Genomic DNA, 22,605 nt, shown 5'->3' on the forward strand with positions numbered 1-22,605 from the left:
TCATACGTAGCAGGACAGTTAGTCAGTACAGAGACTAAGTAACACTTTTGAATGTATAGTCTCTAAGTACGAAGCTCGGATCGAATGCAATGTAGATCACAGAGCATTACATCCTTCTCTGAGGATCAATAAACAGGACCACCATGGCGGCGCGCCGAGTGGAGGCGGTGTCTGGGGGTCACGCAGGCGCACAGGGTTACGCAAGCGCACGGCGTTTGCGCACGCGCACTATTGCTTCGCCGCGTATCTCCCAGCGAGCTGAAAACGCTTTGGTAGCTTTTGAGCAGCTTTTAAGATGTCGGAAATGTCTGTACTATCCGAGCTGTATGAAGAGAGCAGTGACCTGCAGATGGATGTGATGCCTGGTGAGAATGAACTTCCGCAGATGGAGGTAGGCAGCGGGAGCCGGGAGCCATCCCCGAGTCCCTCCCGCGACGGGGCCCCGCCACAGCTCGAGGAGGAAGGCCCAATGGAGGAGGAGGCCCAGCCAATGGCGGAGCCTGAGGGGAAACGGGGCCTTGCGAACGGTCCCAACGCTGGGGACCAGCCAGGCCAGCTCGCGGCCCCAGACTTCGAGAGCGAGGATGAGGGTGAGGAATTTGACGACTGGGAGGACGATTACGACTATCCAGAAGAGGAGCAGCTGAGTGGTGCAGGCTACAGAGTGTCAGCGGCCCTCGAAGAAGCCAACAAGATGTTTCTGAGAACATCCAGAGCAAGAGAAGCAGCCCTAGATGGCGGGTTTCAGATGCATTATGAGAAGACCCCGTTTGATCAGTTGGCTTTCATCGAAGAGCTCTTTTCCCTGATGGTGGTCAATCGTCTGACCGAAGAACTCGGCTGTGATGAGATTATCGACAGAGAGTAGTTAAAAGCTGTTAGAAGAGGAGGAAACTACTCGAGGAGAGACCCAACATTCCACTGTCTTTGGGGTTCATTCCAGATAGTTCCGTACCTGTGAAAAACTTGATCTTCAGAAAAAAATCTGTTTTTGTTTTTGCTTTGCAGAATAGAGAATAGGGCAGTGACTGCACAGTTCGAATAAAAGGAAAAAGGATCTGAGGACCGTTGAAACCTCTTTTCAAGAATGTCCCTGTAACACCTATGCCTCTGAGTTTGTTGTTGATCCCAGATTATATTCCCTGCATTGGGGGAATCTTTCCCGTCAGCTTCACAGTAAGGAATGGTTTTGCAAGAGTAAGTCATGACCAAGACAGACTGTGAACAGAGAGCCCACTGTGTTAACTGTGTTTTGAGAAAAAATATAAGCAAAATGTCCATCTTAGGACACAAGATGTCTTTGAGTTATCTGGACTGGAAGCCTATTGAGAAAACTTTGAAAATTCCAACTTTGTGATCCATTCAAGTTATGGTTGTCAAAGGCTAACTTATTTGGTGTAAGATAGTGTTTTCAGTTTCCAAACAGGATGAACAAATCCAAAAAGAAATAGATATCAAATATGCTGTATCTTAAAATGTATTTCAAAGAGCATCTGAAATTTTGTTTATACTTGTATCTTGGTCATTTATAAAGCTATGAACTATAATTCAAGAGAATCCATTGTCATGGCCATCAAAGAAACTAAGACCAACTAAAAATTAAGATGCACTTAATAATGTTTCAAATGTAAACACTAAAATGTATGTGAAAGTACAAAGAAAACAAACTTATTTCTAGCACCCTTACATATTAGGGAAAATTTTTGTTTTGCTCCCTCTGTTTTTCATTTAACTTGACAGGCAAAAGATTAGTTGAACTTCATATTATAAGAAATGTTATGGAAATTGTCGATAAAAGGAAAGCTGTACATCTTGAACTAAAGAAAAGACTTTATGAACAATTTTGCCATCAACATTTAAATGTTTTAAACCTGCCCAGAAATCCACTTGAGTATTTGATGTTTCCCTCAGTCTCCTCCTCTAATTAAGCTTGTTATTCGTTATGCACCAGCATTCGAGGTAATAAAATTTCTTGTTCTGTCTTTTGCTTGACTAATATATTGCACACATATCTGCTCTGTATTCTACTTTTTATTGTACATATTATTGCAACAACATTATGATTGGAATTTAACCAGTATTGAAAAGGGAAAGTGTGATTAAGTTTCAAATACAAATTAATTTGTGGAGTTCAAAATGTAGTAAATTAAGTATTGACTAGAAAAGATTTTTGCCAATCTAGGAATGCCTGCCCTGTCAGTGAGTGTGTTACTATGGGGTTTGTGTTAAGATGTTGAAGTTCTATTAAAAAAATAGGAAAGATGATGTCAGAAGGCTGAACCCAATAATATTTAGTTGTAAATCAGTGGGGTTTATCATGATGAATAAAAAGGCAGCGGATGGTTCTACCCATTATGGCAGTGAAGAACACATTCAGTAATACAACAGGACAGCTCAGAGCCTTATCTCTGTAATAGTCATCCTGTCCTTGGGGAGGGAGTTTCTTTTCTGTAAATTATAGGCCTGTGACCATTAAGTCACAGCGATGATTCATAATCACTCAAATATTAGCATGGTGGGGAGGGGTGGGAGATGGGGGAATAACTAAACAGGAGGCATTTAAATATCTGAATCTTAGTGGCTCTCACATGCCTCACCTCTTCCATTGCTTTCTCAGGTAATTTATAACTCCAGTCGAATGAGTCTGGATAATTTGTATGATGTGAATTAACAGTACTCTGAAAAAAGAATGCCAATACACAGCAAACTGGCCAGTTTTATTTACCTGCAGTTAACGATGCCAGGGAAGATCCGCTGAAGAGAGGTCTATAAACTAGGAGGTTATGATTCTGTTTCTTTCTGGGACTTAGCAGGGAGCAAGGGGAGGGGAAAGAAAACTAGTCTTTAAAGTCTTCTCTTGGGGAGAAAGACCTGGGCTCTGCAACTAACCTAATGGTTGGTTCTTTGTTTTTCAACATGAGAAGTCATCTGAGAGAGCACTGAAGTTAATACATGTTAGTGTGTACTTAGGAAGGAAAATGGTAACATTTGGAATCGAACCCAGGTCTCCCACATGGCAGGAGAGAATTCTGCCACTGAGCCATGGTGGCAGTGCCCAGAAAATAGTAGCATTTTAACATCCTCTATCCTCTTTAGAGGTGTAAAATCACTTGTATTTTTTAAGTTCTACAATTAATCAGACTGGAACACTGGTTCAAATCTGGGCTTCACTACTTAACTAGCTCTGCAACTGGGTAAATTACTTAATCTTTCTGCCTCAGGGTCCTTAATTGAGAGGGATAATAATTGGATGAGTCTTGTAACTTGTGAGAATTAAATAAAGATACATATATACATGTATGTCACTAAGTTTTTGTCACATAGTAAGTTAAATGTAGCAGTACATGTTCCTGTTACCCTGGGAACTAAAGAAAAGTTCCAGTGAAATCCTGAAGAGGCTTTTTTTTTTTTTAGTGGGGAGAGAGAATTTTAAGATTATGAGTACAAAGTGTGATTGGGGGAGGATTTCCTGGATCTATCCATTTGCATTATAAACGCATAGATCAAATGTCCCACCTTGGCTTTCCCTCAGGCTACAGCTGGCCCACAGATCCATTCTGTTTGGCTACCACTTATAATTTTTAATTTGTTAGAGACCAACATCTTATAATCCAGAGATAGCAGCTAAAAGCCCAGATTTCCAGTTTCTTTTGTAAAAGTAGAAGATCTGGCACTTGATCTACAGTTCTACATGGCAGAAAAAGCATCTGATTCATTTTCACATAGAGAAGGTATTCTGCTTGCCATTTTCCCCAGTGCTGTCTCTACAATACGAAGACCAAGTGGCATCACCATTTATTTTTGTGCTTGCACCACTGCTGCTTCCTGTACCTAGATACTTGGCATTACCTGCTTGGCCTTTGTAGATATTTGAAGTTGCCTCCTCTCATGGAGACCAAAGGATGTCTCCATTTTCTGCCTATTTGAACTTTATTACCCTTTTGTATTCTGTAGCTGTTGGAGTTGGTCATAATAGAAGTGCATAAAGAATTAGTGGGATTGGGACCTGAGACAGTAACATTTTTTGCTTAAAGCCTTAAATGCCTACTTAAAGGCTGTCAAGAAGGACTGTGCATGTATTTTAAAACAAAGAATATACACACTCCTATAACATGCTTCGCCAAAATGTATTTCCCCATCCCCCAAATGGGAATTTTAAAAAAATGCAAGCAAAAGTGTTTAATATAATTTTATTTTCTGCCTTGGAGAGTCTGTGAAACATTTTCTGGGAGCGAATAGCTATAGTCTTGATGTCTTCAGTGGCTGAAGATAAATGTAAGCCATCTGACCTATAAGTGATCTGTCATCTATGAATGTATCCATAAACTTGAACCTGTTTATGTTTTTAGTCCCAATTGTCTCTTAAAAGGTATTGCTGTTTCCTTGTATTCATCTTAGAACTTCAGGTGGGTTGCGGGTAGCTTTCTTTAAGAAGATCTAATAAACAAATTTTGTTCTCATGCTACATCCATAAAGTTCTTTTCTGCTGCCTTCATCTCTTGAACATTTTAGTTGCCCTTTTGATGGGCAACTTGAGTGAAGCATTCAGAGTGGCATGTCTTTCCCCCAGCCATTATCTCTGCAGAATAGTCCACAATAATTTTTTAAGATCAGTCCCTAAATCAGGTCAATGAAATCCTAACTTTGGTCCTCAGTTCTGGCTGAACCCAACCCTATTCCATGCCACCAGTGAAGAAAAGATGAGCCAAATATAGAGCTATATTGCTATAGCTACTGGCAGTAGACACCCCCCATGCCACCATCCCTACACCTGGGTAAAAACTAAATTTTAAATTTACCGATGACTTGTAGGCACAGATTCTGAATGACTGAATGGATATTTTACCTGCTATTCATATATATTACATCTTCCAAGTACGCCCCAAAATGTTATGCTGTGTTTACGCCAATGGTTATTACCACTCTTGGATAATCAATCAAGACCCCACAAAACGGGAATTTATTTTGAACTGTCTCATATTAAGCATTTTCCTTCTAAGGTATTATGTACTACTTACAAGCAATGTGTTTTATTCTGTTTTTGAATTTAGAATATAAATCAAGTCTTTAAATGAAGTTTTTGATGAAAAAAATAGATGTTAAATTGTATATGACTGCATTTATATGTTACTGACAATTTTATAATTTTACATAGCCTACTTTCCTTGTTGAGTATTAAGTATATGAAAAGGTCTCCAAGAAAGAATATTTGAGTTAATAATAGTGATGATTAAAATAATAATTATCACACATCTAATAATAATAGCAACTATGTGGCAGGCACTGTGCGAAGTGATTGACATCTAGTATCTCATTTAAGATCCCCTAGCCCTACGAGCTATGCACTAGTGTTAAATCTATGCTTTCAGAAGTCCTATAAATAAGTATTATAAACTTCAGTTTACTGATGAAGAAAACCAAAGCGCAGAGTATGGAACGGTATCTTGCTAGTAAATGACAAGTCAGGATTTCAATCCCGTATATATGTGACTTCAAAGCCTCTTAATGTTTTACAATTGCCAAGTGCACATTAAACCATCCATGAGTCCTGAACAACACTCCATGCAAGAAAATGTTAAATCACTGAATCAGTACATATCAGACGAAGAGAAAAAAAAAATCAAACTCTAAAATACATAAATAACTTGAATCTAAAAAATTAAGTTTAAAAACATCAAAAGCAAGAATAAAGAAAGCCCTAGTTTAAGTGCACATTTAGTTCAATGGGCTTGTATCTTTTATATCTGCTTCAGCAACACTGTTCTGTGAGAAATAAGGTTCACAAAATGAAAACTCAAACACATCATAGTATCATCAATCATCAAAGAAGAAGCATTGCTTTATGGCCTGTAATTGATTTTCATACATTTTCTGTGTGCTTTTTTGGGGGGAGGGGAGTGGGGGTGGGGTGGTGCATGATCCGGGAAATGATTCTATGTGCTTTTAAAGAGTATATTTTCTCAAAATCATTTCAGTCATCCCTTCCACATCACAGAAGTTAGGGGCACCGCCCTCCCCCCACCCCCCCCATCTGGAGAATCTAAAATATTTTTTTTTCAGGGTTTCAGGAAACCCCCTAACTGCCTCTTGATCTGCAGATGCTGCCTCTCCTGTTACTTTTACATTGAGTAGGCTACACCATTTTTTTAAAAAATTCAAACCCGTCTTTGCTCTTCTAAAAATCCATAGGGGTAGACTCTTCACCTTCATTTTCCTTTAGGGAATCATATAAGGATTTAGCCTTTTCTCCTATGATGCTGGAGTCTACTGGAATGCCTTTTTAATAAAAATCCTGCACCCAAAAGAATGCTGCACTTCCTACATGTGAGAGGGATGCAGATCTCATCTCACATGTTTATGCAAATGCTATGCAGTTGTTGGTGTAGCTGCACCAACAGCTTAGGAGATTTCCTTCTTTTACTTGATGTGATTTGTGGCCAACTCATAATGCTGTAATGGTGGCCAACTGCAGAAGCCCTTTTGCCTGAATGAAGCATATCTAACAATTCTACTTTTTCTTTCAAGGCCGTCACTTTCCTCTGTTTCTTGGGAGGACTTTCCAAACCACACTGCTCTTTGGGACCCATGATTTGACTTGTGCAAAACTCCCCAAAATTCTCATTTAATTTCCTATGCTGCCTCGGCTATTTATCTAAACCATGGTGGGGAAAGTCACAATGTGGAAGGGATAACTGTGGTTACAGGATTTTATATGTCCTTTACTGCAAGCTTGCTAATTGTGCAGTTCCAATTTTCTATACACTTACTGTTTTTTTTTTTTGCATAATCTATCATTTACAATATGGATTTTTTGTGTGGTGTTTGGTAAGTGATAGCAATCAGGTTTTTTGGTTTTGTTTCTTTGCCTCAAACAAATCCCTTTGCCCCCCTCCCCTTGTGAGCTAATCTATTTTCTATTCCTGAAATTTTGCCATTTCTAGTCATCTCTTATAAATGATATCATACAATATTTGTGCTTATGTGACTTGTTTATTTCTCTGAGTATAATGTTTTCAAGGTTCTTCCATGTTGCAGCATGTCCCACAGCTTTCTTTTTTCTTAAAGCTGAATAATACTCCATTTTGTTTATCCATTCATTTGTTAATGGACACTTGGGTTGTTTCCAACTTTTGGCTATTGTAAATAATGTTGATGTAAACACTGGTATACAAGTATTTGTTTGAGATTGTTTTCACTTTTTTGTGTGTATACACCTAGGAGTGGAATTGCTGAATCACATGATAATTCTATATTTAACTTTTTGGGAATTGCCATATTGCTTTCCATAGTGGCTGCACCATTTTACATTCCTACAAACAATGTCTCTGCATCCTTTTCAACACTTATCTTCTGTTTTGCTATGTTTTTTTTTTTAATATTTCATCATCCTTAGGTATAAGGTGGTATCTCATTGTGCTTTTCATTTGTATTTCCCTAACAGATAATGATGTTGAGCATCTTTTCATGTGCTTGCTGGCCATTTGTATATGTTATTTGGAGAACTGTCTTCTCAAATCCTTAGCCCATTCTTAATTGGGTCATTTTATTATTGCATTGTAAAAATTCTTTATATATTCTAGATACTAAGCCCTTATCTGATACATGGTTTGCAACTATTTTCTCCCATCATGAAGGTTGTCTTTTCACTTTCTTGATAATTTCCTTTTGATGCACAAAAGATTTTAATTTTGAAGTAGTAAAATTTATCTGTTTCTTTTCTTGTTCATGCTTTTGGTGTCATGTCTAAGAATCCATTGCCAAATCTCAGCTTGTGAAAATTTGCCCCTATGTTATCTTCTAAGAGTTGTAAAATTTTAACTCATATTTAGGTTTTTGATCCATTTTGAGTTCCCAGTTTCAATTGCACTACAAAGCTACAGTAATCAAAACAGTGCAGTACTGATATAAAGATAGACAAATAGACCAATGGAACAGAATTGAAACTCGAGTAATAGGCACACATCCATAGCCAAGTGATTTTTGAAAAGGGTTCTAAGAACTTGCAATGGGGAAAGAACAGTCTCCTCAACAAATGGTGCTGGGAAAAATGAATGTTCACATGTGAAAGAAGTAGTTAGGGTCCTACCTCACACCATATACATAACATTTTAGAAAGCTTTTCAACCACAAGAGTTGGAAGGAAGTGATTTCTACTTAAATCTCAACTGCTAGAACATTAACCCTAACATCACTCCTTCCCCTTGCCTATCATTTGCACCTCAATCCAATTGCACAGTATGTTAAATTCTGATATTGGAATTTATTTCCCTTTGGGGAGGTTGGTGGAGAGGAATGAATGACTGATTCAGGAATATGAATTGCCAAATGGTATTTACTAGGTACTTTGCACCCTGGTTCTTAATACAAAACCAGTTAAATGGGGGCACATATGCAGGCTGTAAAACACTCCAGTACTGTGTTAGTAACAGTATTGTTTAAGTATGGTTAAGCATAAGTCTTTGGCAAATTTTCTCCCTTGTGCCTTATTAAATTTTAAGCACACTCTATCTGAAACTTCATTTTCTTTATTATCCCCAGGTTCCTCAGGAAAAATAGGTGCAATATTGAAATTATAAATGATATTCAGGAGCTTACCTGTTGGTTGTCAAGATTCATCAATGTGAGGCTGCACGTTGAGATAGTTAGTTTTATATTCATTCCCGAAAACTGAAGATTACTTTTGCCAAGCACTGTCGATAGAAACTTTACCGGAGGCTTTAAAAATAAGAAAACAACACTCTAAGTTATGGATTTTTTTGCTAAATAAATGTTGATGTTTTTTTAAAAAGTCAAAACCCATACCTTTACTCTGTACTATAGGTTACATAAAATTAAATGAGATGGAATTATTTTTTAAAATAAATTTTTAAAATATTGTAATGCATTAAGATTTCTAAAACGTAGTGAAATTTGAGACCTTAGAACGTTTCTCAATCTCCCTCTATCCAGTTGGGAGATGGGACCTACTGTAAAAGGAACTCCTATAAGAGTTTGGAGCAGCAGAGCTCCCAAGTACTTGACAACATCACGAGTCTAAGGGTTTTTTGCTTTTGTTGTTGTTTTTATAAATCTAAGTTTTTAATCAGCCAATGAAGGCACTGATGAACACTGTCCAATTAAGTAATTGCTTCCTTTATTGAAACTATCCCTTGTTCCTCCCTCTTCCCCCCTTTGCCAGTGTTAAAAAGGCCTCCCTAGCATCCTAATCTCCATTCTCAGATAACCACAATGCCTGGAATTCCACCATCAGTCATTCTTTTAGGTTAAGTCACTGTTTTCAGAAGGTCCTTGTTGTTAAAATGAACACGTTACTAGAAAGGAGTTAGGCTATCCCCCATTAATTCACTAACAAAGATAGCTTAATAGAATTTATTAATGGAAATTTATAGGTAGCTTCTGAGGAAAGGGGCATGTCCTGATGAAAGTTAAAAATCGGAACCAGGCATTTCTCATGGAGAGGAGGTCTGGGAATGGAGAAAGCTGATCATGAGAGTTGGGGTGCCCAGGAATAAGTGAGGAAAGAAATGGCAATAGAAGGATGAAAGTTTGGACTGGTCAATTTTCTCAGGCAGAAGTACCACTTACCAGCTGTCTAACCTTAAATAAATAACCTTTCTAAGCCTCAATTTCAGTTTCTGTAAAATATGAATTTAAAAAGTAGCCACCTCATAGGGGGCTATTATGAAGATTTAAGATGGATAATGAATGGAAAGCACACTTAGCACAGTAATTGGCTGGATAAATGAAAGCCGCTGTTGCTGTTGCTACATTGGTGATGTCATTATTATTATTATTATTATTATTATTATTATTATTATTATTATTATTATGGACCTTTCCAGCACCAAGATTCTAAGTTCTTAGAAATCATTTAAGAGTTTTAAATACTGTGATGTTTGGATTATGTCCTGAAAACCTGTGCTGGAAAGCAGGCCTGTTGAAGATGGAAAGTGGATGATTCCTCAACATATGAATAAATACTTTGAGGTCTCCGTGGGAGTGGGAGGAGAAGAGGACAGAAAGGAGAGGCCAAGGATGGAATGCCTCACAATTTTGACTAAAAGATGCTGTCAAGAGAGGCAGGGGTGATTATTTATTTTATAAAAAAAAAAAAAAACTCTTAAGAACGAGAGATATTAATGACTGTATTTTGTTATGACATAGAAGCCTGGTTGTTCTGACTCCGTATCAGATAGTCTCCCAGGGAGCACCCAGTTCTTTTGGTTATTCATTCGTTTTTAGACTCCAAGCCGTGGGGGTCCAAAAGCCACATAAGTGGTAAAATCCTAAACTCTCCAAACTGCCTATGTAGAAATAGCCGACAGACCTAACAGAATCAAAAGAAGAACCAGACCACATTCAACTGATCTTAAATAGCATCACCCAGGGGAGATGCTGGGCAAGAGAGGCAAACAACGTCACGGTTAAGAGTTGAGCTAGACTTCTTGGGCTTGACTCTGGCTCTTCCACTTAGTGAGTGGGGCAAGTTACTTAACCCCTCTGGGACCCTAGTTTCCTCACCTATAAAATGAAGCTAAACAATAGGATCCACTGTCAAGATGTTTTGTGACAGCTAAAAGAGTGTAAAAATTGTAAAATGCTTGGGAGAGTGCCTGGCGTGTAAGTAAGTACTCAATAAATGCTAGCCATCAAAAGGAAATTAACTCAAAATTTTCTCTTAGTAAGTGTGCTTTCTGAAGAGATCATAACTTGGCTTGTTTGGTTGTGTTGTGAGGGTAGACTCCCTACTCCTAAAATAAGAAAGTTTTAAATGAATGGGCCTGTTTGTTGGGATTATCCAATTGAAGCATCCTATTCTCAGAAGTTATGAGAAGCAGGAAGAGGCTATAGGCTGCTGCTTTGGGGGCATGGGGTCTGTCAAAGAAACTAGTACTAGGGAGTTCTTACTAGAATTCAAGGGTCATTTGTCAGAGTTTTCCCATCTAGTGTGGCTCATCTGAGTCACTCTGGGTGACACTGGGATCAGCACTGTACAAAATGATGAGGAATAATAACAAAAAGGAGGAAAGGCAATATAGAAATTGAGCACTAAGCTGGGAATCTGAAGAACTGACGTCTAGAAGTGGTCTGACCTTAACTGTCTTAGTGACTCAAGAAAAATTCCATCTCTTCTCTGATGTTTGGTTTAGTGGCTGGCAAAATGAGGGTTGAACTAGAAGGTCTCTAAAATCCCTTCCCTCCTCCACAGTGTACAATTCTATGATATATATAATTATCTTCAGAGCCTTTGCACCTCCCATTTGGACTTTTAAAAGAAGTGAAACATTCTGGGGCTAATAGCTTAAGAGCAATAATACTAGCTACCACTATTGTTGAAAACCTAACACATGCCAGATACTTTAAGTATTTTTTAGATATCATTTCATTTCATTCTACACAATCTATAAAGTAAGTGTTATTTTCCCCCATTTTACAGATCAGAAAACCAAAGACTCAAGAGGTTAACTGATTTGCCCAAGATCACATAATAGTAGGCAGCAGAGGCAGGATTTAAATTTAAGGCAGTCTATCATCATTCAGCATGGAAAGCTCCTTCTACCCATCTATGTTTCAATGTGAAAACAGAGAGTTTAAAAAGTCTAAAATGTTATAATGGAGAATACATGCATTAAAAAATATTGAAATTGGAAGGGACCAAGCTGGTGATCTGATTCAACTCTGTAACTTTACAGGTACAAAACAGAGTCCTAGAGAGATGAGATAACATGCTCAAAGGTAAATAAAGACCTATGCCTCAAACCCATGTGCTCTGACTTGAAGCCCAGATGCCTCCTCTATCCTGTCACTCTAGGCATCACCATTTCAGACAGTGTGAAGACAGTCAGAGAACCTGAGGGGATAAGACCAACTTTGAGTGCAGCTGTATTATGCTGCCACCTAATAAAGGCCAACCTGGGCCTTGGGTCATATGGTGGAAGTAACTAACAACTGTTTTGATATTATCTTTCCCATGGTGAAGGAAACATAAAACAATAAACCCACACAATATTTACCTTTCGCTTTTTAATGGCTCCATTTGATCCAGGGACAGCTTCACACAGGCGACTTATTGCTTCCCTACAGGACAAAAACCACAGAAGGACTGAGCATGCTACCTAGCACACAGCAAATGCTCAATGAGCGTTAGAAATCAACATGACCAAAACATACCCACGTATAATGGTGAGTCTGAGATAAACAGCTCTCAAGAAGAAAATGTGGTGTTTAGACCTGTTGCAGTTCAAACCCAGGAAAACCTAGTGTGGGAGATTGAATCATGTCTCTCACAAGGAATTGTTCGAGTTCTGTGGGTATGAACTCATTCGTAAATAATATTTTCAAAGATCCTAATTGTATGAGGCCAAATTTAATCAGGGTAGACTTAATCCAATATGACAGGAGTCCTTATAAGCCAAGGAAATTTGGACATGGGAATAGAGGCCAAAGGAGGAAACAGAAAGAGACAGCTTGCCATGGGATGGAGGCAGAACCTGATTGCCAGCAAGCTACCACCAGAATGCTACAAACTTTGGAAAAGTCATGACTTGCCAATACCTTGACTTTGAACTTCTAGCATCCAAACTGTGAGCCAATAAATTCCTATCATTTAAGCCAACCAGTGTGTGGTATTTGTCATAGCAGCCCTGGCAAACTAAGACATATTAATAAAGAAACATTGTTTTGTAATAAAGAATCCTACTAATTATTTAAATTACTTTATTCATTTATTTTTATCCTCAGTGTTTCAGGTTTGGGTTTTGTTTTGTGTGGTTATTTCTTATCCAAAAGGAGCAAATCTTTATTGTCTGGAAATATTTCACAGTTTTACTTTAGCCAAACCCTCTCTGTGGTGTCATGAATAAAAAGTTCATAGTTATCTCAGCATCAAAGCCATTAAATACAATAGAAGCTGAAACTACAGGAAATTTAAAAGGATCAGGAGAAAATTGAACTTCAAGGTGGTCTCAAATGGAGCCTTATTGACTAAGGTACTACTAGAAGCCATTGAGCTTTCATGTAATTTCACAGAAGAAAATAAAATCAATAACAAATTTCCTCCTTTGCTTATTTTTCTACCCTTACTATATATTGCACTTCCTGAGAGAAAAGCACCACTAAAATAAGTAGTTGCTCCTTAATGGAAGTGGTAAACATTATGGCGCCCTGCTCTCCAGAAATGCAGTTATAACTAAGAGCTTTTGTCTCTGGGATCCTGAGCATTCATAACCTCCCAAGCTTTCACTCTGAGTAATCTGAACCTTAGCCTTGTGGCTTTCAACACACATATTAAACTTTTCAAAAAGCAGATGGAAATATCTAGGCTTCTTCCCGGATCCTCTTGAGACCACTGTTTAAATTCGTAAACACATATACACACATACATATACATGCACCCACACACAACATTGTGTTACAGTGTTTATATGTCTTATATTTCATGTAAATATTTTCTTAGATGTTTGTGATTCCTGAGGGAAGAGAGGAGAGGCCAGACAGAGGAATTCAGGCCCAATTTTAAAAACTACAGTGTAATATATTGGAATGCAGAGCAATGCTCTTCTGGTAGACACTTTGGGAAGATAAGTAGGAGAATCCTCAAAGATACCAGGCATCAGCTTGGATTTAAATGTTTTAGATTAGATCCCCTTTCTTCTAGATAAATGAAATTCTTCTCCAAGGTATTATCTTCTCTGATTATTGCATAATTATTTGCACCAACGTATAGAATCATTCTTTGGTTTTGAATATCTTCTCAAGATTTTATATTTATTATTTCTCTGGATGCTAATCTTTGCCTCTTTGCAGTCAAAGAGAAGGAGAACAGATGATCGGGCTCTTTCGTTTTGTTGATCGATTGATGTTTTGAATCATTTTAATGAGTATTCAATACTTAATCAGACTCATGGGATTGATCCAATTTAGCTGCTGGGTCTGCCAAAATAACTAGTCCAGATGCCTTTATTTATTTATTTAAAAAAGTCTTCATTAAATAGATACTTAAGAAAGGGCACGTCCTTTACTCCATGAGAGCCAACCGAGGTGCTTTGGTCTAAAAAGCTTGACTTAAATGGTTTGAAATAAAAGTAGAAACAAAGGTGGGTATTGATGCTGCCAAGTACAATAAGAAATATAATTATTATTATTAGAAGAAATTATTACTTTTATATAGCACCTTGCTGTTTTACAAAGTGCTTTCCCAGTCATTATTTTATTGATCCTCACACCAACTGTCAATATCATCTAACAAGAAGTAAAGATGTGAGTTTAAATTAAAGAGAATGCTTTATAGTATGAGCACCTCTCAAGGTGCGTTTGCAAGGATGAACCTTCTTGGCACAGTGGAGACTGGGAGTTCCAGACAGAGAGAAGAGCAGGTGCAAAGATACTGAAACATAAAGTATCATATTAACTACAGGTACTTGGATACTGCTGGAGCATAAAGTGTAATTGAGAACTAAGAGATGGGATTAGAGTTGGAAAACTTTTTCTGTAAAGTGCAAATTAGTAAGTGTAATTCATAAATGTTTTAGATTTTGCTCTGTTGCAAGTACTCAACCCTGCTGTTGTTGTATAAAAGGACAGTGCGTCCACAAATGGGCATGGCTATATGCCAGTAAAACTTTATTTACAAAAATAGGCAGCTGGCCAGATTTGGTCCATCAGTCATAATTTGCCAACCTATCAATAGGTAATTCACACAAAAAGAAGATAGGAAACAGTTCAGTGTTAGAAAATGGGATCATTAATGATTATTTTTAAATTGAAAACTAAAACAATTACAAGAGACCTCATTCTCATTAAATTAGTAAAAAAAAGCAAAAGGCAAACACAAAATCCAGTGTTGGGAAAGATGGGGAAAGTTCAGCTTCAGGTATTTGTACCCACTACTAAGGGCCGATTTATAGTAGTCTTTTTAAAGAACAATTTGGTAAAATGATAACCAGTGTTATAAAATTTATCAGAGTTTTTAACAAGGAAGGAGGACTTGTATCAAAACAGCACTCTGTGTGTGTGTGTGTGTGTGTTGTGTGTGTGTATACAAAAGAAACATTTTAGAGTCAAAAACCTAAAACAAGTGAAAACTTAGCTGTGATATAAAGAGAGACCCTATTAAAGTAAATATTGCCACTTAGAATGCTAATGATAATGACTACAAAAATGAGGAGAAAAACACTATAATTAGTGGGGAAAAAAGTAAACATGGAATGGTATATAAACATTGGTAACTGAGATGTAAAATTCTGTATAAACAATGATGTATTAACAGTGACTTGGCTTTAGGTGTGTTTTTTTTGTGTGTGGTTTGTTATCTGCTATATCTGATTCTACTGCTGTTTACATGCTATATTTTACTTTCATTGTACAGTTGATTGGATGAATAATCTTTTTAAATATTCAAAACAATTCAGAGTAAGTTCCCTCAGCAGAATTTTTGCTCACGTGAGGCAAAAGTGCTATGGAGATTGAGGACATGACAAAGATGCCCCAGTGGAGAGGTGACATACCTCTTCTCTCTCTGGCCAATACCCAAGAGATGGGATGATGTTCATGTTACAGATAATAACAGATTTTCTTTATGTCTCTCATTGGCCTAGGCCAGATTAGCTTTTAATTCTCCATCTTTAAAGCTCCTGCATCCAGATTTACTTTTTCAGTTTATTTGGTAGACTTGCCTATTTCCATTTCCAAAAGTTTCATAAAGGAAAAAAAACACTTGACCAGGTTTAGTAATGCTTTCACATTAGTCACCTACCTTTAGAAGTCAGGCATGGGTTTTAGTGAAGGAGTAGCACCTTATTTATTGAGCATGCCTGGCCAAGCCCAGCAGATACACCTTATGTCCACTATCTCATTTAGTCTTTTTTTTGGCTTAAATAACAGGAATTTATTGTCATAAATTTGGAAGATAGAAGTAAAAAATCCAGATGTCTGGGTGGGCCACGGTGGCTCAGCAGGAAGAGTTCTTGCCTGCCATGCTGGAGACCCGGGTTCGATTCCCAGGGCCTTCCCAAGCAAAAAAAAAAAAAAAAAAAAAAAAAATCCAGATGTCAGAGAGATTATGCTTTCTATGAAGTTTGTAGTGTTCTTGTGGTGGTTTGCCAGTAAAACTCAATCTCTACTTCCTTCACATGACTATCAGTCTCTTTTTTATCTCCTACACCTCCTGCTACTGGTTGACCAAATTTTCTCTACTTAAAAGAACTCCAGTGATGCTGCATTAAGGGCCACCCTGATTCAGTTTGGCTTCATCTTTCTTAAAAAATATTTTTATTGAGGTAGTTTCATGTGCCACAGTCCATCCAAAGGATATAATCAATGGCTCACAAAATCCTCACATAGTTGTGTATTCATTACCTTGATCATTTTTAGAACATTTCCATCCCTCTAGAAAAAGAAATAAAAAGAAAAAAGAAAGCTCATCTATTCCATACCCCTTCCCCTCCCTCTCACTGACCACTAGTACTGTAATTCACTCAATTTTTTTACCCCTTATCCTCCCCGCTCCCCCATTATTTATTTATCTTTGTCCTTTTTTCACTCCTCTGTCCATACCCTGGATAAAGGGACTGTCAGCCACAGGGTTTTCACGATTACCCAGACACACGGTAAATGCTATATCGTTACACAATCATCTTCAAGAATCAAGCTCCTGGAATACAGTTTAACAGCTTCACATATTTCCTTCTAGCCATTCTAATGCAGTAAAAACCAAAAAAGGGACATCTGTATAATGATAAGAATAACCTCCAGGATAACCTTTCAACTCTATTTGAAATCTCTCAGCCACTGAAATTTTATTTTGTCTCATTTCTCTCTTCCCCCTTTTGGTCAAAAAGGCTTTCTCAATCCATGGTGTTGGGTCCTAGCTCATCCCCTGAGAGTCCTGTCCCACATATGGGGGAGGGCAGTGAGTTCACCTGCCGAGTTGGCTTAGAAAAAGAGGCCACACTGAACACCAAAAGGGGTTCTCTCTTAGGCATGATTATAAGTAGGCTTAGCTTCTCCTTTGCAGGAATAAGTTTCATAAGGGTGAGCCCTAAGATCTAGGGCTCAGCTTATTAAATTGGCAGTCCTTAGTAATTGTGAGACTATCAGGAATTCTCCAGGTAGGTAAGTTTCATATTTTCTCATTTCTCCCCAGTCTCTCTAGGACTTTGCAAATATTTTTTAAATTCTCTGACCACTAAAATCTAAGAATAACTAGAGTGTATAATGATAGTGACTAAATGTACAAATTTAAAAATGTTTTTGCATGAGGAAGAACAAAAGAATGTCAATACTGCAGGGTGTTGAAAATAGATGGCATTTAATATTTTAAAACTTTAACTTACGTATGAGATTAAAGCAAAAAATGCTTATTTGGTACAAAATTTATATTTTGACTAGTGCATTTCCTAATATAACTTATGTGGAACAGTTTAATTGAACACCATAGTACATGGAACCTTGAGTAGGGCATGAGATTTCATAAGTTTGTCCAGAGTGATGCCCCGATAAATCCCAGAGTGCTTTGAACAGTGAATAAAAAAGTATTCGCAGAGTCCCTTTGGGGAAATGGTGAGAAAGGGGGAAATTCAACTTCCCCAAGTGGAGAATTCTTGATATTCTCACAAGCAGTGGGGACAACCAAAGCAATAGGCTGAGTCCCCAATCTTGGGGTTTGTTCATATGAAACTTAACCCAGGAAAGGATAGGCTAAGCCTACTTAAAACTAGGTCTAAGAGTCACCCCCAAGAGAACCTCTTCTGTTGCTCAAATGTGGCCTCTCTCTCTCAGCCAAGACGACAAGCAAACTCACTGCCCTCTCCCTCTGTATGGGACATGACTCCCAGGGGTGTGGACCTTCCTGGCAATGTAGGACAGAAATCCTAGAATGAGCTATAAGATTGAGAAAATATTCTTGACCAAAAGGGAGAAGAGTGAAATGAGACAAAATAAAGTGTCAATGACTGAGAGATTCCAAACAGAGTCGAGAGGTTATCCTGGAGGTTATTCTTACACATTATATAGATATCACCTTTTTGGTTAAGGTGTAATGGAGAGGCTGGAGAGAACTGCCTGAAAATGTAGAGCTGTGTTCCTTCCAGTAGCCATGTTTCTTGAAGATGATTGTATAATGATATAGCTTTCGCAGTGTGACTGTGTGATTGTGAAAACCTTGTGTCTGATGCTCCTTTTATCTATCATATTGACAGATGAGTGGAACATATGGATTTAAAAGAAATGAATAGAGGGGGAACAAATGTTGAAATAGATTTAGTAGATTGAAATGTTAGTGATCAATGCAGGGGAGTGGTAACGGGTATGTAGGAATTTTTTTGTTTTATTGCTTTCTCTGAATTGATGCAAGTGTTCTAAGAAATGATCATGATGATGAATATACAACTATGTGATGATATTGTGAGTTACTGATTATATATGTAGAATGGAATGATCATACGGTAGGAATGTTTGTATGTTGGTATGTTTAATAAAAAAAAAATTCTCTGCCCAAATTACTCTATCAGAACATCACACTTACCTTTACAAACCAGTAAGATCTCATTCCATATTCAAAATTCGATGTAATTACGGTGTTCGAATAAGTTAACTTTACAGTTTAAATATAGATTTTGCATGAAATAAATATCTTTTCCTTTGGTCTCACACAGAAGTTGAAGTTTTAAAATATAGGCCATATCATCCTTTACCTTGTATTCTGATTTACCTCAGTCCTATTCAGATCAGCTTCATTCATACCTCTAGGCGAAGTCTAACCACTTTTTCAGCTTTTTAAACAGTTGCTGTATGGGGTACTGCTGACTTTCATAGCTTCAGAGCTCTAACTCTGAGTCTCAGGTGTCACATAAGTACCCCAAGTTTCTGGGAACAACCAGGTTATATACAAACAGCTCACTAGTTAAGAATTTAGAAATAACAGCTACAACTCCTAAATATATGTGCTGCTGTAAGAGCTTACAATCTTGGACCCTTTACAATAGGCCCCAACCTGATAGCCCATGCTCTTGACTTGAGTTCTCAGAGTTTATATATTATACTTAGTCCGCATGATGAGGCATGATAATATTTGTTTTTTTTATTTCTGACATTTAATTCCCCCTAATTTGCCCTCAAATTTCATTCACCTGATTGTTTGCCTCACAAATTCTTTCTTGCAGTGGCTCAGTAGTCTCTTGTATGTATGCACCACAATTCTCCCTTTCATTCCTCGGTTGTTGTACCCTTAGGCCACCTCCATCCATTGCAAATCATGAAACCTGCCACCATAAACACCAGTATGCAAAATGTCCATTGGTATCCCTACTCTCAGTTCCTCCAAGTATACACTTAGCCAACAGGGTTGCAGGATCATATGGCAACCCTGCCCCTAGCCTCCTGAGGAGTCACCACACTGCCCTCCAGGGGGCCCGCACCACTCTGCTTCCCTACCAACAGTGATTAGGTATCTCTCTCCACATTTTCTCTAGCACTTGTTTTTCTCCATTCATTTTATTCACACATCATACAATTAATGCAACCTAAGTAAAAAAAATCAGTGGCTCCCAGTACAATCACATAGCCATATCTTCATCAACACAATCTATATGAGGACATTTCCTTTTCTTCTGCAAAGAATCCCATACCCTTCCCCCATCCCCCACTTTTTTTTTTTTTTTTTTTTTTTTTTTTTTTTAAAGGAAAGACAGAGAGAAGGAAGGAAGGATAGAAGGAAGGAAGGAAGGAAGAAAGGGAAACATTTCCAAACATTTTCTTGCTTTATTGTATTTTGTTTTTCCGTTTTTGTTACATGGGCTGGGGCCGGGAATCGAACCGAGGTCCTCCGGCATAGCAGGCAAGCACTTTGCCCGCTGAGCCACCGCGGCCCACCCATCCCCCACTTTTTAATATTTATTTTTAGCACATTGCCTTTGTTACATTCAATGGAAGCATATTACAATTTTACTGTTAATTATAGACCCTAGTTTGCATTGACTGTATTTTTCCCTGTGTACTATCTCATTTTCAACACCTTGCATTGTTGACATTCATTTGTTCTCCCTCATGCAAAGACATTCTCATAATTTGTACATTTAATTACCATTATTGTCCAGTCTAGACATCGCTGTTATACTGTCTCAATCTTTATCTTCTATCTTTCCTTCTGATGTCATACATGCTGCTAGCCCTTCTCCCTCAACCATACCACACTCAGCTTTGTTCAGTTCAAATAATATAATAAAACATATTATTTGCTACCATCAGATAGCACTGGGCTATCCATTTCTGGATATTTATAATCAATCCTATTGAACATGCTGTATTCCTTCAGCACCAAAGGTCCACTGTCTACTCAATTTATATCTCCTGATAACCCGTGTTCTTAACTTTAACTCTCAAAGTTCACTTGTTAATGTTAATTCAGATTAGAGAGACCATATAGTATTTTTGTTTGTTTGTTTGTTTCTGGTTAATTTATTTAGCATAATGTCCTTAAATTTCATCCACATTGTTACATGCTTCATGACTTTATTCTGTCTTTCAGCTGTGTAATATTCCATCGAATGTATATACCACAGCTTGTTTAGCTACTCATCTAATGATGGATTTGGGGTACTTTCCATCTCTTGGCAATTGTATATAATGTTGCATTAAACATCAGTGTGCAAATGTCTGTGTCCTTGCCTTCAGTCCCTCTGAATATATACCTAGTAATGGGATTGCTGGATTATATGGTTATTCTGTACTTAGCTTCCTGAGGAACTGCCAAACTGCCTTCCAGAGCAGCTACATCATTCTACATTCCCACCAACAGTGAATAAATGTGCCTCCTTCTCCACAACCTCTCCAGCACTTGCTACTTTCTGGTTTGTTTTGTTTTTTAATAATGGCCATTTTAATGGGTGTGAGATGATATCTCATTGTGATTTTGATTTGCATTTCCCTAATAACAACTGAAGTTGAGCAAGTTTTCATGTCTTTTAACCATTTGTATTTCTTCTTCTGAAAAGTGTCTGCCCATATATTTTGCCCATTTTTTCACCGAGTTGTTTGTCTTTTTATGTTGTTATAGAATATTAAACCTTTATCTGATATGTGGTTTCCAAATATTGTCTCCCATTGCAGAGGCTGCATTTTTACTTTCCTGATAAAGCTCTTCGATGCATACAAGTGGATAATTTTGAGGAGATGCCATCTATCTATTTCTTTTTCCATTGCTTATGCTTTGGGTATAAAGTCTGGGAAACCACCTCCTATCACAAGATTTATAAGATATTTCCCTACAATTGTTTCCTAAAAGTACTATGGTCTTAGTGCCAATGTTTAGGTTTTTGATCCATTTTGAGTTAACTTTTGTATAGGTTGTGAGTTATAGGCCCTCATTCATTCTTTTACATATGGATATCCAGTTCTTCAACACCATTTATTGAAGAGGCTGTGCTGTCCCAATTGGGTTGACTTGCATTCCTCATCAAAGATCATTCCTTAGTCAGTACATATATCTTTATGCAAGTACCATGCTGTTTTGACCACTGCAGCTTTGTAATATGCTTTAAGTCAGGTAACAGCAGATCTCCCATTTCATTTTTCTTTTTCAAGATATTTTTAGCCATTCAGGGCACACTACCCTTCCAAATAAATTTGGTTATTGGTTTTTCTATTTCTTCAAAGTAAGTTGTTGAGATTTTAATTGGTATTGCATTGAATCTATAAATGAATTTGGGTAGAATTGACATCTGAGCTGCATTTAGTCTTTCAATCCATGAACATGATATGCCCTTCCATTTATTTACATCTTTTTTTTATTTCTTTTAGCAATTTCTTGTAGTTTTCTGTGTATATGATTTTTGTGTCCTTGGTTAAATTTATTCCTAAATATTTTATTCTTTTGGTTGCTATTATAAGTATAATTTTTCTTGATTTCCTTCTCCGATTGCTCATTACTAGTGTATAGAAAGACTACTGATTTTGGGTTGTTGACCTTGTATATTCCCACTTTGCTGTACTCATTTATTAGCTCTAGTAGCTTTACTGTAGATGTTTTGGGATTTTCAATATACAGTATTATGTCATCTGCACACAGTGAGAGTTTTACTTCTTCCTTTCCAATTTGGATGTCTTTTATTTCTTTTCTTTTTTTGTCTAATGGCTCTATCTGGAACTTCCAGCACAATGCTGAATGACAATGGTGACGGTGGCATCCTTGTCTTGTTCCTCATACACCACTGATTATGATGTTAGCTGTGGGTTTTTCATGTTGAACATATTTCCTTTATCATGTTGAAGACGTTTCCTTCTATTCCTATCCTTTGAAGAGTTTTATCAAGAAAGGATGCTGAATTTTGTCTAATGTCTTTTCTGTATCTTTTGAGAAGATCATATAGTTTTTCTGCTTTGATTTATTGATGTGGTACATTACATTAATTGATTTTCTTGTGTTGACCCACCCTTGCACACCTGGAATAAAGCCCACTTTGTCATGGCGTATATTTATTTTAATGTGCTGGTGGATTTGATTTGTAAAATTTTGTTGAGGATTTTTTCATGTATGTTCATTAATGAGATTGTTCTGTAATTTTCTTTTTTTGTAGTATTTTTTGTCTGGCTTTGGTAGTAAGGTGATGT

At 37.4% G+C, this 22,605-nt stretch overlaps 2 protein-coding genes across 2 annotated transcripts in view; one reads left to right on the forward strand and one right to left on the reverse strand.

Moving 5' to 3' along the window:
* SHC4 (SHC adaptor protein 4) overlaps positions 1 to 22,605 on the reverse strand; it is a 134,421-nt gene that overhangs the window by 39,745 nt on the left and 72,071 nt on the right. Inside the window, exons 3-4 of the mRNA XM_077127818.1 lie at positions 12,015 to 12,078; positions 8,596 to 8,715 (exon numbers count right to left, since the gene is read on the reverse strand). Of these exons, the coding sequence (XP_076983933.1) occupies positions 8,596 to 8,715; positions 12,015 to 12,078 (184 nt within the window). The remainder of the gene's footprint in view (positions 1 to 8,595; positions 8,716 to 12,014; positions 12,079 to 22,605) is intronic.
* Positions 215 to 1,996, forward strand: EID1 (EP300 interacting inhibitor of differentiation 1). The gene has a single exon (XM_077127819.1). The coding sequence runs from the start codon at positions 296 to 298 to the stop codon at positions 866 to 868; it is 573 nt and encodes a 190-aa protein (XP_076983934.1). The 5' UTR covers positions 215 to 295; the 3' UTR covers positions 869 to 1,996.

Source organism: Tamandua tetradactyla, chromosome 14 (assembly GCF_023851605.1).
Source record: "Tamandua tetradactyla isolate mTamTet1 chromosome 14, mTamTet1.pri, whole genome shotgun sequence".
NCBI lineage: Eukaryota > Metazoa > Chordata > Mammalia > Pilosa > Myrmecophagidae > Tamandua > Tamandua tetradactyla.

What these genes read in the sequence shown, in the direction of transcription:
- EID1 (XM_077127819.1), top strand. Translation starts at nt 296, where the DNA reads ATGTCGGAAATGTCTGTACTATCCGAGCTGTATGAAGAGAGCAGTGAC.